Source organism: Chelonia mydas, chromosome 6, assembly GCF_015237465.2.
Source record: "Chelonia mydas isolate rCheMyd1 chromosome 6, rCheMyd1.pri.v2, whole genome shotgun sequence".
Classification (NCBI taxonomy): domain Eukaryota; kingdom Metazoa; phylum Chordata; order Testudines; family Cheloniidae; genus Chelonia; species Chelonia mydas.
Genome location: NC_051246.2, coordinates 29,772,249 through 29,791,029, shown reverse-complemented (window position 1 = coordinate 29,791,029; position 18,781 = coordinate 29,772,249). Strand labels below are relative to the sequence as shown.

General features: G+C 42.2%; 1 protein-coding gene across 1 annotated transcript; it reads left to right on the top strand.

Moving 5' to 3' along the window:
* The first annotated feature begins 1,647 nt into the window (after nt 1-1,647).
* On the top strand, nt 1,648-17,132 carry LOC102937275 (tumor necrosis factor receptor superfamily member 6). The gene is made up of 10 exons (XM_037899654.2): nt 1,648-2,004; nt 5,246-5,351; nt 6,855-6,986; nt 7,213-7,324; nt 7,984-8,057; nt 8,715-8,834; nt 10,331-10,356; nt 12,566-12,895; nt 13,411-13,465; nt 15,313-17,132. Exons 1-10 carry the CDS (start codon nt 1,966-1,968, stop codon nt 15,609-15,611), a joined length of 1,293 nt encoding a protein of 430 aa, XP_037755582.1. The 5' UTR covers nt 1,648-1,965; the 3' UTR covers nt 15,612-17,132.
* The last annotated feature ends 1,649 nt before the right edge of the window (nt 17,133-18,781 follow it).

The following is an 18,781-nucleotide window of genomic DNA, read 5'->3' as shown; positions in this document are numbered from 1 at the left end:
TCCCCTTGTTTTCAAGTGCAATGTACAAGTGCAACTGCTTGGCATTTAATACACAATTCTGAGATTAATGTGCAAAAAGGACTGAAAGAATACAGCTCACTGTCCTCTTGTGGGGTTGGCTCTGCATAAGAGTTTACAAGATTTGTGGCTTTAGGGCCTGAGCCATTTCTCATTAAATTTAATGGGAGTTGCATTAGGCCTTTTAATTTGTAAAGAGGAGATTAAAAGTGTATAAGGAAGAGGAGAAAGGTGGTCTAATGGTTAGGGCACTAATCTAGGATTTAGGAAACTGGTGTTCCAAGTCCCTGCTCTGCCACAAGTGTTTGAATGATTTTAGGTAAGTCACTTAGCCTCTTTCCTCCCTTCCAGTTGTAAAAATGGGGAATTGTGGGAAAGGTGCTCAAATACTCCAGCAATGGGAGCCATATAAGTACCTTAGACAACGGGTCATATTGAGTCCTATACTCTAATGACCCTGTTTGTGGGTGGTCAGAACAAGAAGCAATGGTCTCAAGTTGCCGTGCGGGAGGTCTAGGTTGGGTATTGGAAAACACTATTTCACTAGGAGGGGGTGAAGCACTGGAATGGGTTATCTAGGGAGGTGGTGGAATCTCCATCCTTAGAGGTTTTTAAGGCCTGGCTTGACAAAGCTTTGGGTGGGATGATTTAGTCGGTGTTGGTCCTGCTTTGGGCAGGGGGTTGGACTAGATGACCTCCTGAGGTCTCTTCCAACCCTAATATTCTATGATAGGCCTCTCCCACAGACATCACAGTTGCATGAGCCATAGCAAGGTAACATGAGATCAATATATCTTTGCCTCTCAGATTTGGTACTTGCTATCTGACAAAAGTAGCTACTATTTAGTATCTGGTGAATTTTTTTTAAGTGAATATGCTCCGACCTTAAAGGTCAGGGGTCAAATTCACTGCAGCTATAAGCAGCTGTAACCCTGGATTTGGGGCATTATTTCTGCATTGTGAAAAGTTCTCAGCAACAATGCTGTGACTTAATTTCTGGACACATCTACACTAGGGAAAAGTAGGCATGTTCATTTCAACCAGCTACCCTGAAGTGAAACTAAAATGTGTCCTATCTACACTAGGATTTTACAGATAAACAATCTTCTTTTAACACTTTTTCTTTTCTTTTCCCTAAGTGTGGACATGGCATTGGTGGCCCAGTTAACCCAACTGCAGCCTGCTTCTTACACTATCATTGTTTTGAATCAGGGACTGCATCTGTCTACACCTGCATTCAGCATGTAGCATGATGGTGCCCCTATTCTGATTAGGGTTGTGGGCTTATCAATAGTTATGAGCAGTGACACAAGCCCATAGGCTTCATTAAAGGCAGTGTATAATTCAGTATATAACACCCTCCTCATTTGGGCTGTTTTCTCAGCAGATAGGCTAGCTCATGGGTCTGTTTAAGAAAGAACGATTTCTGATGTTAGAAAAAAAAATGCTCCCTGCACCCTGTGTTCTTGGGCTAGCAGTAGCCCCAGGTGCCGTTTTTACCCCAGGAATTCATTATATTAGCCAGGATATTTATAATGGAAAAAGGGAAGGCAATTTTAAGTTAAGACCCTCTGCTCAGTGAGTGGGAGGGGGGCTGTCTATAAATTAAGGAAAGCAGGGAGGGGCGAGTGGATCCTTAATTTTGCCTGTTTGATGCAGTTACAAGGGGGGGGGGGCGCCAAAGAAAATCACTCAGAACTGTGTTCCCTTATTTACGCAGAGAAAAGCAGGGGTGGAAGCCGGGGTCCCTGGTGCTCGCGGCGGGAGGCGGGGAAGGGGAGCGGGACGGGCTCCCTCCAGCGCCCTGGCTCAGCGCCCTTCCGGCGGGGTGGTTCTAGGGTGACTAATTACATCGGGGCAGCAGCAGGAGAGGCGCAGGCTCCGCCCAGGACGTGAGAGCCGGGTCCTGTGATTCCGGGCCCCGCGAGCCGCTCACCGGGACGCGCCATGGGAGCCGGGAGCTTCTTGCTGCTCCTGCTGCTGGGGGTGAGTGCGGGGCAGCGCGGGGGGGCGGCTCCCCCTGTCCCCGGCGGGCAGCGGGCCGTGCTGATCGCCGGGCACCGGAGCGCTGCAGGGGGGCTGCCCGCGCCCCCGCAAGCAGCAGCCGGGGAACGCCCAGCCCCGCCCGCGGGCTGCCCGCGCCCTGCCTCGGCCCACGGTCGGGCTGGCTGAGCTCCCGGGATCGTTCCCTCCGCCTGCCTGCGGGCGCGTCTCTGGGCGCCGGGAAAAGGGTGGGGGTGGGGCGGAATCCGCTGCGGCCAGGTGTTTCCCGGCAGCCGGTGCAATCTCTCCTGCGTTTGGGGGACGGGAGTGGGGGGGTGGAGATGGGTCTCTCTTGGCTTTAAGAAAAACTTTTCGAACAACAGACACTAATCCCCTGAAATGCGGATCTGAGCCGTAAGGAGGGTGGCCGATTTTGGTTGGACTTCTTCCCCGAGGTGTCATCACATGACCTAATCTGTAACTAAAGATGAATCATTAATTTCTGGAGATTCCAAGACTATTCGGGAGTGTTGGTTGGCAACCTTAGTCATGAGGCACGTGGGCTTGGTTTTATAGGGGACCAGGAGAGAAGATCAAAGTTTTCGTTTTTTCTCTGCATCATAGCAAAGGTGTGTCTGGAGCTAGCTTGATTGCTAATCAGTGGAGATGAAATAAGAAATTGGCTTCTCCTAATCCTGGCTTGGCCCTTAATCACAAGTGTTCAGACCATTTCTCCATCAATTCCCAGCTGTAGAAGACATCAGTGATGTGTGCTAGCCTGCCAGGACACAATGCATGCCCTCACAGCTCCAGGAACTGGCCAGATTCACCCCTTTCCCTTTTCATAAATCAGACACATCTGAGTCACAGAAGCAATCTGGGCTCAGACCAGCAACCCCCTAGATTTGGTCTCAACGTGCCCTTGGTTCCACAGTGCTGCACTTTGGAATGCCAAACTGGCCCTTTCCTGGGTGTCATGGGGAGCCTATTACTAGTTCTAACCAATTTATTTGAGCATAAGCTTTCGTGAGCTACAGCTCACTTCATCGGATGCATACTGTGAGCTGTAGCTCACGAAAGCTTATGCTCAAATAAATTGTTTAGTCTCTAAGGTGCCACAAGTACTCCTTTTCTTTTTGCGAATACAGACTAACATGGCTGTTACTCTGAAACCTGTCATTATTAGCTCTGTAGCTGTTGCAGTGATAAAAGGAGAACTTCTAAGGTCTCTTGATCCTACATGTTTCAGAAAGGAAAGCTCTTTCAGAGAAAGAGGGGTTTGATAAAGCATCGATCAGTGGAAGGGGTCAGAAATGGATAGTCCCTGATTTTTGTTTTAAATGTAAACTTCCTAAATTCTGTTTTCACAGTTCGTGCTATGATTTAGCTTGGCCTTGCTATGTTGCTTGTATTTGCTATAGAGGCTCCAAGTAGGGATCAGGAACTTCTTTTGCTCTGCTCTGTATAGCATACACATAACGAAAGGAAGGTCTGTGCCCCAAAGAGCTTACAATCTAACTATGTGATGAGACAAACACATGCATCCAACAGACATATGGAGGAGCACAAGGTAACAGAGAGACACAATTTTTCTGTCAAATTAACTACTGTCTCCTGAGGAGGTGGATTAACTACCCTTCCTGTTGCTGTAGGAAGTGTCTATGCTGAAGCATAGACCAGCCGCAAGACACACACTGAGTCCAGTGTGCCATAGGAGGGCTGTGTTGGAGCAGGGAATTGAACCCAGGTCTCCTGAATCCTGGGCTAGAGCACTAACTCCTGGGCCATCTTTCCTCTTGAAAATCAAAATCATGAGTCATTGACAGATTGCTTAACAGCTCTGTGCCTCGGTTTACCTAACCGTAAAGTAGGGATTAATATTCGTCTCCTTGCATAGGATGTTGAAAGGACTTTTAATTAATGTGTTTTTTAAAGTCAACATGCAGATCCTCAGGAGAAAGGTACTACCGAAGTGTGTATTTATTATTTATTTTATTTAGTAGCAGTTTTTCTTTTGCTAGGGATCCAGTTTCTGAGTGTGTGTTATGGACCTGAGATGTGGGTGTACTGTATATTTAGTACAAAAAGGCAGGGAGAAGTATTATAGGTCACCTGTAAAGAGGGGGAAGTTGCCCCTTTTTGCTTCTGTATGTTGTGTGAAGGTGGCCTGAAAGTTGTGATACTTTTTTTTTCCTCTTGTTTTTTCACACTGGACATTGAGGTCCTTGGTAGGCTGGAAGACTGCGGAACTAAATTAATGGTAATGAGAGTTAATAGTGAAAGAGATGTGGAGTTCTAGTCACACTGTCAGACACTTTCATGTTGCTTTTGTTCGTTTGTTTTAACATTTATTTAACTTGAGTTAACGTTGTTGCTCCTTCTGCTGAGGTACTAGATCACACAATCGACCTGCTCTCAAGCCTTCCCAGTGGGTCCTTCTGCAAAATCAAGAAAGACCAAACTTGATATTCCTGACTCTTCCGCAGTTGGGGGAGGGGAGAAAATCTTAAAACCTCAAAACTCCTTTCAGGCTTCCTTTATACGCTGGCAAGGGAACAGGCCTTATCTTAATAAAAAAAAAAAAAAAAAAAAAAACTTTAAGCATTCTTGCAAAAACAAAGCCCACCTTGAGATTATAGTGTGGTGGGTTTTGGTGGTGTTTTTTTTTTTTTTAAATTGCTCATGCCCCTATCATGCTGTTTTACCCTTACTGAACCGTTGCAGTTACTTGTGACTTGAAAGCTTAGCAAGAGGGAATTTGTGTTTCCTCTATTTCTTGTTGAAGTCTTTAGAATAATCGAATATGTCCATAGGCCTCTCGCTGAGAATGGCAGAGAGTCCTGTGGCACCTTATAGACTAACAGACATATTGGAGCGTAAGCTTTCGTGGGGGAATACCCACTTTGTCAGATGCATGTAGTGGAAATTTCCAGAGGCAGGTATAAATATGCAAGCAAGAATCAGGCTAGGGATAACGAGGTCAGTTCAATCAGGGAGGATGAGGCCTCCCTCTAGCAGTTGAGGTGTGAACACCAAGGGAGGAGAAACTGCTTTTGTAGTTGGCTAGCCATTCACAGTCTTTTTTTAATCCTGAGCTGATGGTGTCAAATTTACAAATGAACTGAAGCTCAGCAGTTTCTCTTTGAAGTCTGGTCCTGAAGTTTTTTTTTGCTGCAGGATGTACAGTGTCATGGGGGCGGGCGGGGGGTTGTTGATTCCACACATTGCAGTGTATTTTCCATAGGTTCAATCATCAGCAATATCTGAGAGTAGAGCCGAGCCCAGCAGCCACAACTGTGGTGATGGAGAATATCTGCATCAAGACTGCTGCTGTAAATACTGTCCTGCTGGTAAGCACTTAGTGATCTGTAGTTCACTTGGCTAACAAAGCGTTTTTCAGAGATAATGATTGTACTGGTTGGTTTTTGTGCTGTAAGATAAAACCAATGAGAGAACAATACATGTTTGCAAAAGCCAGCGAGGGCCATTTTATGCTGTTCCTCCTCCTCTTCAGCGGTGCGGCTCACTTCGGAATGGTGTCCAACCTTCCACTAAATAGGGTGTGCCTGGGTGACCTTGGCAGTCGGTCAAGAAACGTGGGCATGCTATAAAAGGCAGAGTCTACGTCAGTACTGAAGGAAGCTGTTCAAAGTTAAACAGCTTTGTTTGAACTCTTGAAAACTGAACCAATGCCCTGACCACTCTTTTTATTCCCCCAGCATCACCTAATCGTAATAATGCTTTGTCAGATACAAACACTCGGTACCGATAGTCAGCAGAAATTTTATGTATTTTAAATCAACATGCAAAACTTTTCTTTATTTTGTAAACTATATGCATGTCCATCTTGGAGATGGGTGTAAAATTCATTCATTCTTTATAGGGCCCTTTGCTCCTTGGCACAAAGCTAAGTGAATTCTATCCTCAGTTTGTTATAATCTCATGAGGTTTGCCCTGTGGATTTTCTAAATCTTGTGAGTGAATTTAGTACTCAAGTGTCAAATTTGCCTTTGCACAGAGACCTTGAACAAAGCATATACATTATTTGAATGTGACTTGAGCCCTGTTTAAGGACTTAGGCCCTGATTGTGCAATTGATAGCAGATGGGCACAGAGGCCTATCTGAGCGCTCTCAACAGTTCACCCATGTGGTATGAACTGCAAGAGCGGAGCCACAAGTAAGATTTAAGTGCAGTGTAGGCCTCGTGTGGGGTGGATTTCACTCAAAGTGAGGAGCTAATGACACTGGTTTCAGAGAGAGACAGCGTTAGCTAGAGCTGTATGAGCTCCCCTATACTTTATTTACCACATCAGTCTCACCTGAGGCACTTTCACTAATCTATTCCTAGCCTGTTCTGAGCGCAAACTGTTAGTGGTGCTGAACTATGACAAACTGCTTATTAATAAATAGGGATGTGAATACGTGTCCAAATAGAACTAAGAAAAACATTGAAACAATTATTTTATTGCTAAAACCTTCCATTTGGAAAAAAAATACAGGCATCTTTATTAGTAGAACATTTCAGAAAAATGACCAAAAAACAGGGAATTATTATTGATGGAAATTTTTGTAAAACGTTTTCCCCTCTATCTATAGAGGAGGAAAACCCGCAAGCCTATTGGCCTCTTATTACTAGTTATTTATTTGTTTTTTCTAATGTTATCTGGCCACTGACGTCTAAGTGTTCTTCCTGGTTTTGTTGTGTATACTTAATCTCATTCAGCTCCACTCCTTGCAAGGAGTGGCTGAAAGGAGTCATGTTGCAGTATGCTTGAATAACAGTTAACTGTATCCTAATACTACCCGAGATATACAGCTTTAGTGTTGAATTTCTGCTTCTCCCTTTATACAGGCACTTATGTTAGTAAACACTGCAAGGTTCCACATACAGAAGGAATTTGTTACCCTTGCACAGATGGAGAGGATTATACTGCTCATGCAAATGGCCTAGATGAATGCCTTCGATGTAAACTGTGCAAAGAAGGTATAGTACAAAGCTTGGGCTGATCTGTAAATACAGTTGGGTTGTTTTGGGAAAAGCTTTGGTGGTCTTTGTTCCGCAGAAAAATCTTTTGTCTTAATCCCCTTTCTTTTTTTCATAGATTTAAAAACACTTACACTTTTTAAAATAACTGATGCTTGGTAGAAAAGGAATCGCAAATTCAGCTGGATTACATTTGTAATTTATATGATTAACTTACTTTTCTCAGATCAAGTAACTGTGAACACCTGCACTTCGATGAGCGATACTGAATGTCAGTGCAAGCCAGGCTATTTCTGTCCGACTCAGGACTGTGAGATGTGTTACAGGTGCAAATCAAAGTACGTATAAGAACCGATTTAGGCAGTTGCCTTCCATATAGTACAGTCAAAAGTAGAACCTAGCTCCTGTAAATGCTTACCCACATGTTTACCTTTGGACACGTGAACAATCCCATTGAAGTCAACGGGGCTGCTCGTGTGTTCGAAGTTAAACCTATGCCTGAGTGTTTGCAGGATCAGCGCCTAGAACTGAACATACTGCTGTCCTGTTTGAGGCTTCTGCCTGTACACAAACGTTTCCTGATTCCTTCACCTGCCACATTTGAATAGGCTTTGGAGGGCTACCAGTCAGGACAGCTAATGTCAGTCGAGCTACCCAGAATTTTATAACAAGGGGCCAACTGTTGAAGGAGACTAATTACGTACGTGATTAGTTAACACTTCATCTCAGTATTTTTTCCCTTTGAATAAATATTTGTGTACGTTAATCTCTCCCCATGGGCGTCTGTGTTTTTGCTGTGCTGCCACATAATCTTCTAGCATCCTTTTTTCTTCATCTGTTTTTCAAGCACTGTTTTCTTAGTGACTGGTGAGAAAAGACAGGTTTTTTTTTTAATTTGCACATTCTGTCCATGTATATAAATTATTCCTTGAGAGTAGGAGTGAGCACGAGTACAGATTTGATTGCGTAACCATTATATTTTTATCATCAATTTTAGGTGCCCAGAAGGGAAAGAAATTGTACAAAAATGCAATGCTACAGTTGACCTGGAGTGTGGCCATCCTCCCATAGGTACAGTATAAACTATGCTAAGGGAGGTCTGATGACTTTCTGACTCTGTAGGTAATTCAGAAGCAGAGTATAAAAGTGAGGCTTTGAAATCCTACTGTTAAGTGTTTGACGAGCCCACGTAATTCACACTAGCAGCCGCTAGATGGAGACAAAGACTCTCCAAGTGTGAGCTGTGTAACCAACCAATATTTGTGGTGATATTTAAACTAGCACAGGGGACTTGTCTTGGTGGAAAGGATTACATAGTGGACACGCCTTTCCAAAGTGTCACGTTCACACAGTTTAAAGCTATAGGTAGCATGCCTTTCAAATACTCAGTTAAGTATTAAAACGTGAAAAATATCTGTATTGTGGCATAAATCTGAAAAGATATAAAATATATTGAATTTCTTTTCCCCTGTAGATGCCCTTCTACTAGCTTTTAATTTGCACTGACACACACCAGCACCCAGATACTCTAATGGTGTATTAATATCTGAGAGATGGTGGCTTTCTTGGGGCAGAGACTAGAGGTGTCACTGTAACAAACTGCTGAATTTCACAGGCGTTGGTCTCCATTTTTATCTGCAGCATCAACATTCTTACACTGCAAAAACAACTGTCTTATGAGTGGCTTTAGTATTTCAAGCTTGCTTTTTTTTTTTTTTTTTTTTGCAGGGACTGCGAATGCTGCAGGTTGGATTGCTGGGGTCATCGTTATGTTCGTTCTTTTTGTGGTTGGGTGCCTTCTTTTTCTTTTCCTTAAGAAAAGGATATCCTATAATAAAACAAATAAAGGTAATTAAAATTCCTTTCCATGGATAACCTGAGATACACAAAGACTCAAGTTTCCAAAGCTAAACGAAGTAAGAGCTGAGGTTGTCCTTATGGCTTCTGCCCACCCTCGCTCCGAGCTGCTGCACTGCTTCCAGAAAGAGCTGGCATGTCCCTGTGGTCCCTGGGGAGGGGGTTGCCACACGCTGCCCCCACCCCAAGCACTGACTCTGCAGCTCCCATTGGTTGGGAACTGTGGCCAATAGGAGCTGCGGGGGCGGTCCCTGTGGGCAGCAGCGCATGGAGACCCACTGGGCCCCCTGCCTAGGAGCCACTGCCAGAGAGGTGTGCCAGTCGCTTTCAGGAGCCACCCAAGGAAAGTACTGACACCCTCCTGTACCCCTGCCCCACCAAGCGCCTGCACCCCACACCCAAACTCCCTCCCAGATCCCAACTCCACACCCCATCCTGCACCCCTGCCCCAGCCTAGAGCCCACACCCAAACTCCCTCCCAGAGCATGCACCCCCTCCTGCATTCCAACCCCCAGCCTAGAGCCCGCACCCCAACTCCCTCCCAGAGCCCAACCCCACACCCCCTCCTGTACCCCAACCCCCTGCCACAGCCTGGTGAAAGTGAGTGAGGCTGGCAGAGAGCAAGCAACGGAGGGAGGGGGGATGGAGTGAGCAGGGGGCAGGGCCTTGGAGAAGGGGCAGTACAGGGGCGTGGTCTCAGGAGGGAGGCAGGGCAAGGATCTTTGGGTTTGTGCAATTAGAGAGTTAGCAACCCTTCTGGGCAGGCATGTGAAAGCCCTGGCCATGCCAGAAGAGCATGCCCAGCCAGCACAGCCGGCAGCTCGCTGGGCACCAGCCAGCACAGGTGCAGCACTGCCCAAATGTCAGGCAGACGTGTCCGCGCAGGCGTGGCTTGTGCGTGCTTGGAGGCCCATTGACTGTTTGGCCCTTGGGCCCAGAATTGCTGTCAGCGGGCCTGCTTCCGTCCTAGCTGTGTCTACAGCAGGAGTTTTGGTTGATCTAATTATGTTGCACAGGGCATGACATTTTTTCACAGCCTTGAGTGATATAGCTTGGTTGACCTAAGTTTTAGGTGTAAACCAGGTCTCTGACGAGCTTTTGGAACTGAGGCCTAAAACATTTTAAAGATCCTAGAATTTGAATAGATTACTACAATTAACAGAAAAGATAATGTTTATTTGTTGGAAAGTGGAATTTGGCTGGGCTTATTAAGTAGAACTAGACCCCAAATAGAACTCTGTTAATATCTATCTAGTAGGTACAGTATGCCCCAACCATTTGTGCTCCAGTAGATTTGGCCAGAAGGAAGTCATTCAGTTCCTTGAACTTGTCAGCCTGCTCTACAGGTTACCTACATTTAAACTTCTGGTTGAGATTGAGGATCTGTGTCAGAGAGTTCTGCAATGTAACCAATATACTGATTCAGCTATATTTAAACAATATAACTTAGTAGAGAGAGTTTAATTTATATTCTTCATACGTTTCAGAAAACAAAGATGCAGAAAAAGATGTGGTAAGTTTCCTTTGGACACATGCCACTTTTCTTTTACCTGTATGTTTATTGCATAAAAGTTCTTCTAAATTAAATTGAAACTGTTTAACTATAGATGATGCACACCTTTAGTCACTTTCTCTGCCCTGCTTGCTGTTGTATATTGGGACACTTTTCTTCACTTCATACAAAACCCCAAAACTTTTATGTCATCTGGTTCACTTCCTGTTAATGTTGGATTGTTCTCTACCATATAATGTATTCTTTAATGTCTTGTTTAGTTTTAAATGCCTGATATGATGGAGCTTCCAGTACCTCCCCTGGAAGAATATTTTAGAGCTCTAATATGTCTGTCAGGAAGCCTTTCCTGATAACCTAACTTTTTCATTCATTTCATTAACTACATACCATTATTTCTAGTTATATCCTCTTGTAATGTCTTAAATAGTTCCGCTTACATATTAGGGGTTTACACTCTTCAAATGTATATCAATGGTTATATCCTCCCTCAGCACCCAACCATTAGTAAATGCTTAGCTTCTTTCTCTCACTTTAAATATAACTGGTGTTCTTACACGAGTAGTTCCATTTGAGGTTGTTAGAACTCATAAAGTGACCAAGATTTTTACCCTTAATCTCTGCTTGTGAGTCAGTCTCTGTATGGGGTCCTGATCCATGCTTGGTGTTCGGAACACTGTCACAATACAAATAAATAATAGCCCCATCATTTTTGCTGCTCTGCTTGGAATACTGCAGCTGTAAATATCACTGTGATATTGACATGCCAAGAACTGCACATCTTACTTAAAGACAACCTGCTTAAGGAAAATTGTAATTTGTAGGGAATTTTGGCAAAATCTTCAGTTTCTCCATTAGGTGTGTAAAGAGCTTCAATTTTTTATATTTGGGTTAAAGTTTAATACTAGATATCATTGGATGGCACAGATAAGACTGTCTTAGTTACCTTTTTAATACAGACTTTTACTTAAATAAAAGTAAGAGACACAGTTCAAAGACATTTGTTTATTAACTGCTGTTCTAGGACAAATTTAAAAAAAACCACCCCCACCTCAATTCTGCAAGATGCCTTAGGGAAGTCGGTCACTTTAAACTGTGTGTGACACTTGAGGTCCATCGTAAGTGGCTCAACTATCTAAGCACCCAGCTGTGTTTTGTCACTGTTTTTGTTCTGAACTTGCAGGGTTATTTTGTGTGTTCTGTAAAGGCTTAGCAAAGTAATAGGTTACGACAAAGATGCAGAGAGAGAGGGTTAAACTGGGGTGGTGGTAAGAGCTGTGGAAGTTTTCTGCTCAGGTTCTCACAGGCCCAGAGCAGATCTCTCTGTTAAAATGATCAGCAGTGAAATAGTTAATATTTACATTTTAAAATGCAATTGTTAAACTTCAGAGTTAATACCAAATGTGGCTAGCTCACCTCCCTGCCCCTCAGCCCACTTGGCATGGGGTTGGTTATGTGGTTGGAGCGTGTAGTTTAGTGCTAAGGGAGTCATTGTAGCCTTTTTTCCTAAACAAAAGAAAAATTAAAAAAATCCTATTTTCAACAGATGTGGCACTCTCCTTGCCTGACTACAGAAGCTCACATGTAACTTCTTTGCCATTCTGTAAAGGTCTAGTGATTAAAGCTGCTCCTGTTTGTCACTTGTTAACACTGTAGCTTCTGAATTTTTATGTGGGATGTCTTGGGATTTTTATGAGGCATTAAGTATGACATGTTCTTCCACTGCAACAGGGGTGGCCAACCTGAGCCTGAGAAGGAGCCAGAATTTACCACTGTACGTTGCCAAAGAGCCACAGTGATATGTCAGCAGCCCCGCTGATCAGTGCCTCCCCCTCCCTCCCTGCACCTCCCAATCAGCTGTTTCGTTGTGCAGGAGGTGGGGGGTGGGGGGAGAGGAGCGAGGGCACTGCAGGCTCGGGGGAGGGGTCAGGAAGGGGTGGAGTGGGGGTAGGGCCTGTGGCAGAGCCCAGGGTTGAGCAGTGAGCACCCCCTGGCACATTGGAAAGTTGGCGCCTGTAGCTCCAGCCCCTGAAGTCGGTGCCGGTACAAGGAGCCACGTGTTAACTTCTGAAGAGCCGCATGTGGCTCCGGAGCCACAGGTTGGCCATCCCTGCACTGCAAGGTTCTTGGGAGCTTGCCTACAAAGCTATGTATGCTTTAATAAAGCACTCTTAATTAGCACTCTTTAATAAGTCACTCTTATTCCTTACAGGAGTCAGAGGATAGCACTGAAATTTTCTTTGCACCAGAAATGGAGAATGCTAATGCTAGTGCACCCATTTTAGAGATCCAAAACTCTGTTCAGAGTCCACCAGTTTTAGCAGTTAATAGTCCTGAATCTCTACTAAGAAATGAATTGCCTGAGGATACCAGTGTTGCATTTTCTGAGAGAAGTGGCCTACTTCTAAATGGTGAAAACAACTCATGGGAAGAGTCTTACCACAGGACTGCAGGATATTCAGCACAAAACAAGCCTCCAGACAAGCCCAATTTTGTCTCCCACCCTGGACAGTCAAATGGTGGGATGTCCGTATCTCAGATGGTAAGTGGGAAATGCTCAGTGTGTCATGAAATCTGTGTAATTTCATGGAAGAAATGTAATAGCTTCTTCTTCTAACATCTAGAGCTCCCTGGCTTGCAGAATGAATTGGTAATAAAATAGACCCCCATCACCACCCAAAAGGATATGAAATATGCTTTTGCATGATCTTAAATTTGTATGTTTGTTTGAAGTGGTATCAGAAATTTCCATCACTCATCCAGTCAACCTGGAAACATTGTTTAATTAAGTGACTGCTATGCTCTTCTTTCCACTGCTCAGTACCAACAGGGAAGACACTTTTCTTGTTAAGGGATTATTAGCTAGTGGCAGAGCTGGATTTTCTGGCTGGGCAGTTTTATTCAGGTTTTTGAACTTGAGTTTATTCTGTGAAACTTTTGAATTCTCAGACCTACCTTTATAGATACTGTGAAATCAAATCACCAGATCAAGGGTAGTGATTATAAATAAGCAAAAAATGTTTTCTGTTTGAATAAACATGGGTGTTTATATTGCAGGTCAGGGATTCTGAAGCCAGGCCTCATATAAAAGTTAAAGAGCTTTCTCGAGAAGGTGAGTAGTTCAAGTAGCCCACCTTATCAGGGATCTAAAATTGGTAATAGTCAGCAGAGTACTGGGCAAAGTGTGACTGTCTGAATTCATTGTACATAGCTGAATGAGAAAATAGATATTTGTTTAAATGTTTACAAAAATTTTGTTCTGCTTACTGTATTAGCACTTCTAAACTGCAGATTGTTTGTCTGCTGCATTTTAATTATTTTTGTACTTCTAAAAAACTGCTTTAAAAACAAAACAAAAAAAACCTCATCGCACCACCCCACATACATTTCATAGCAAATAACTATTTATACAGAAGGACATCTCTTTTGCATAATGTATTCATAGGGACATGAGACATAGGACTAGAAGTTACGTTATGGGTCGCAGAGTCCAGTTTCCTGCTATCACAGGCCACCCCCATCATACACTCTGAATAGTGATCTTTAACAACATGAATATGTGTCAATAACCTTAGGAACAGTAGCTTTTTAGAGCTAATCATGCTCTAGTAAAAGGTCCATTTATGTACCAGCAGTGTAATCCGTAGCATGCCATGTAAGGACACAGAGGGGTGTGTTTTGTTTTGGTGTGTTTTTTTTTTTTTTTTTTTTTTTTTTTTGGGCTGCAGCTTTACCATTCAAACAGATAAAATGCCAGGGTGTATCAGATACCAGTGAACTAGTATATTGTATGGCACTGAAGGAAGTAAACCATGTTCTGATTGAGGGTACTGGTGATATCAGTCTTACCTTGGCAAACTATATCATACTGATAGTTGTGTAGATGGGTGGGTAAAATTAATTGCTAAGAGTGGTCAGAAAGCCATCAAAAGTGAACAAGGACCTTAAAACTACAGTGAAATCTGTACAATCTCCCATCTTAAGAGACCACTTTGAAGTATGCATAATGACATCTTTGACCTTTTAAAAAGATGGTTTTGAATAGGAAACCAATTGGTTACCTGTTCCTTGGGTGTTAACTTAGGACAGGCTTCACCACTTTTGTTGAACTGAATCTTTTTATTGTATTGACTTTCAATAGTATACATGAGTTTTTGTTTTTAACCTAAAACAGTTCAGGTCATGCTAATCAGATTCCATAAAATATATGGGTACAACTTGATTTTAAAATCATACTCTCTGCTCCTGTCTTACACTTGGGGCCTGTTTACGTGGTAAAGCAATGTGCACCAGAGGGGTGTGAGTTCTAAAGTGCACCTGTTTCACACTAACTGGCCCATGTAGACCCCCTGGCACACACAAAGTCCCTAATGCAGGTTAACATAGTGCAATTTGACCCACATTAAGGAACTTTTAGCGCGTGCCAGCAGTATCTACGTGGGCCAGTTACCAAGCAATACGGTGGTGCGCATAGGAATTCATACCCCATTGCTGCACAGTGCCATACTATGTAGACAAGACCTAAATTGTATATTAAAGGAATAAAATGACTGCATTTAGAACAAATCAGTTATGATTTTATTACGGCATAAGAAAATTTCAGGTTTAGATGTTTCCTGAAGTCTATGTAATGGTGCATTTCATCTTCTACAGATAGCTGCCATGCGAAGTAAAACATACCTCTCTATTTGTATTCCCAATTTATCAGTAGCTGGTTGAACAGATACAGTATAGGCCAACAATGCAGTGTGGGAGGAAATGGAGTATATTGCTGAAATACTCTCAAGAGTTTATTTAAGCCCTTAAATCAAATTGTGTGCCCAGGAATGTTAAACTACAAAGGGGAAAGGCAGTAAAATGGCAAATGACCTGGATTTATCTGAGAACCTATACAAGTGTACATAGGCATCTATAGAAATGGTCATTTTAAAATATTCAATGCTTTTTTTTTTTCCCCAGCACTAAGTGACAGTTTTTATTATTTTGTGAAAGAAGTGCCATCACGGAACTGGAACATGTTTATGAGAACTCATCTAACAGATAATGAAATTGATAACACAACTTTTGAACATCCAACAAATATTGAAGAGCAATATTATCAGATGCTAATCATTTGGAGAAACAAATTTGGAAATGAGGCTTCCATTATTAAATTATTAGATAGCCTATGGAATATAGGACTTAGAAGGTCTCATGAAAACATAGTAAACCATTTAATAAGTAAGGATATTATAACTATACTAGAGGCCGAAGACTAATGAGTATACTATTATCAACAAAAAAACCAAAGCCAAAAGGATCTGTAAACTCTATAGATATGTTTCTATGCACAACCTTGCTTTAGTGCATATTGCCATTTTTTTTTTATTGTTGGTTTAAGAAAACTTGAAAATATCAACATAAAAACTACTGGTAAAACAAATAGAGAAATGAGTTCAGGTATCTTCACTGCAACTCGTGTCCTCTAGAATCGCGGAGTCTCAGAAATGTATCTTGCAGGACTCTACTTGACATTTGTTAAACGAGACAAGGATTCAAGTTGCTGTGTTCACTGAGAATGTGTCCTGAGTTGTAATACATTAAATAAACTTGGGTACCCTTTTCATGTTCAGCTGAGGAAAGAACATAAGTGTATGTTAAACTATATAATAAACTTTGAACACTGTTATGTCTTGGGAAATGAGAACTGTAAGGGGAACCTCACAGTGACTGGATGGAGTGATTTGTTGTCATTGAAGGTTTTGAAGCATATTGTCTTTTTATTGTCTGCACTGATAAACTGGACCAAACATCCAGAATCTTAATTTATTTTTTATATGCAGTGAAGAATGTACTTATGAGAACACTGTAATGTGAAGAGATTTGTAGAGTTTTAGGCCAGAAGGGAACGTTAGACCATCAAGTTTGATCTCCTCTATAATTCAGGTCATTAAATTTCACCCAGTTACCTTTGTACTGAGCCAATAACTTATGTTCGGCTAAAGCTTATCTTCCAAAAAAGCATCCAGTCTTGAAATGAAGACATCAGGAGATGAAGAATTCACCATATCCCTTGATGATTTGTACCAAAGGCTAATTGCACTCATTGTAAGGAATTTATGCCTTATTTCTAATTGGAATTTATCTAGCTTTAGCTTCTAGCCATGATTCATCTAGCAGAGAAAGGAAAAATAAGAAAGAGCCCTTTAGTACCTGGTATTTTCTCCCCATGAAGGTGACTTGGATACTGATCCAAGTACCTCATCTTTTTGATAAGAAGAAAGAGCTCTTTAAGTCTTCCACTGTAAAGCATTTTCGTGGCTCTCTTCTGTAACTTTTCCAATTTTTCAACATCCTTTTTCAAGTGTGCACACCAGAACTGTATGCAGTATTCCAGTCTCACCAGTGCTGTATACAGAGGTAAAATCACCCCTCTACTCTACTCACTATCCTGTTTATGCATCCGAAGATTACATTGGCCCTTTGCCACAGCATCATACAGGGAGCTAATGTTCAGTTGTTTCTTTAAATCCTTTTCATAGTCACTGATTTCCAGGAGACAGTTCCCCATTCTGTAGGTATGGTCTGCATTTCTTGTTCCTAGATGTATAACTTTGCATTTGGCTTTGTTTGAATGGGCTCAGCTTACCAATAAACAGCCTATAAATCTGTTTTAACAGTACACTTAAATGCTGTATTTTTATTGTCCAATCTTAAAATTATGCAAATGGAATTTCTACTTCATACCTATTATGATGTACTTTATATTTTGCTATTAAAAGATTTTTCACTTTTTTAAATGTGCTGTCATTTATGAATAAATATTTGGTCTCATTCTCTCTCTAATTTTGAAGGTTTTTTAGTAATTGGGGACTGTGCTTTTTAAAATAATATTAGTAGTACTGGAGCAATTCTGTTGTAGGGGGTTAAATACATTGAGCTAGCCAGATTAATAGTCTGCTTTTTCCTGTCCTTGGACTGAATTGAAGAAGTGATTAGTGACTATTCGTGGTGGTATGGGATTGTGTATAATATCCCACACCCTTCAGTGATGGCTTGTTGATTAAATTCACAATTTGTTTACCACGGCCTCTTTTAGGCCTGTGTGCATTAAGGTTTTAGCTGCTGGTTTAGCTGCACTAATGTATCTGTACCAGCTGTGTATCTGATTACCAAGGCAGACAAGTATAGATAAGTAAGGGAAAGCAATTTTAATAATGTTGGCTAGGAATAATCCCCACTTCTTAGATAAAACAAACTAAACTAGATTCCTTGTGAGACGTGTTTGGTCACAGGGACCCCATTGGGACTGTCACCTGACGTGCTGGAATTACCTCTGAGCCCGTTTTCCCTGCCAGCTTGGGACTCCAGAGTCCTGCCCTTTGAGCCAGACACATTAGCCTGCTGTAACACAGACCCTGGTCTGGTTCATGCCCCCAAAACTGTAGATTTTAACTAAAAGCTGCTCAGCAGCTTACTTGCCTCCAGCACTCAGACACCCAGCTCCCAATGGGATCCAAACCCCAAATAAATCCATCTTACTCTGTATAAAGCTTAGACAAGGTAAATTCATAAATTGTCCGCCCTCTATATCGCCGAGAGAGAGAGAGATGCATGGCTGTTTGCTCCCCCAGGTATTAATCACTTTTGTTTATTCATGAACCCCAAGTAAGTGATTAAGGATAAAAAAGTAGGATTTAAGTGGTTTCAAGTAATAACAGACAGAACAAAATAAGTCACCAAGCAAAATAAAGCAAAAACATGCAAGTCTAAGCCTAATACATTAAGAAACTGATTACAGGTAAAATCTCACCTTCAGAGATGGTCCAATAAGCTTCTTTCACAGACTAGACTCCTTCCTAGTCTGAGCCCAATCCTTTCCCCTGGTACAGTCCTTGTTCGTTCCAGCAGACATCTTAGGTGGAAAGCAGAGGTGTTCTCATGACTGGCAGCCACCTTTGTTCTGTTCCACCCCCTTTTACAGCTTTGGCATAAGGCAGGAATCTTTTGTCTCTCTGGGTACCCACCCTCCTTCTAAATGGAAAAGTACTAGATTTAAGATGGATTCCAGTATCCTGTGACGTGGTCACATGTCCTCTGAGACCTCATTCTTCATTACCCATGGACTGGCCCACAGGTACATAGGAAGGCTTGCAGGTAAATAAACCCATTCACAACCAATTATCCTAATCAATGGGAGCCATCAAGATTCTAAGCCACCATTAATGGCCTACACTTTGCATAATTACAATAGGACCTCAGAGTTATACTTCATATTTCTAGCTTCAGATACAAGAACGATACATACATACATACAAATAGGAATAGATTCAGTAGGTTATAACCTCTGATACCTTACAAGAGACCTTTTGCATAAAGCATATTCCAGTTATATTATATTCACATTCATAAGCATATTTTCATAAAACATGGAGTGCAACATCAGACC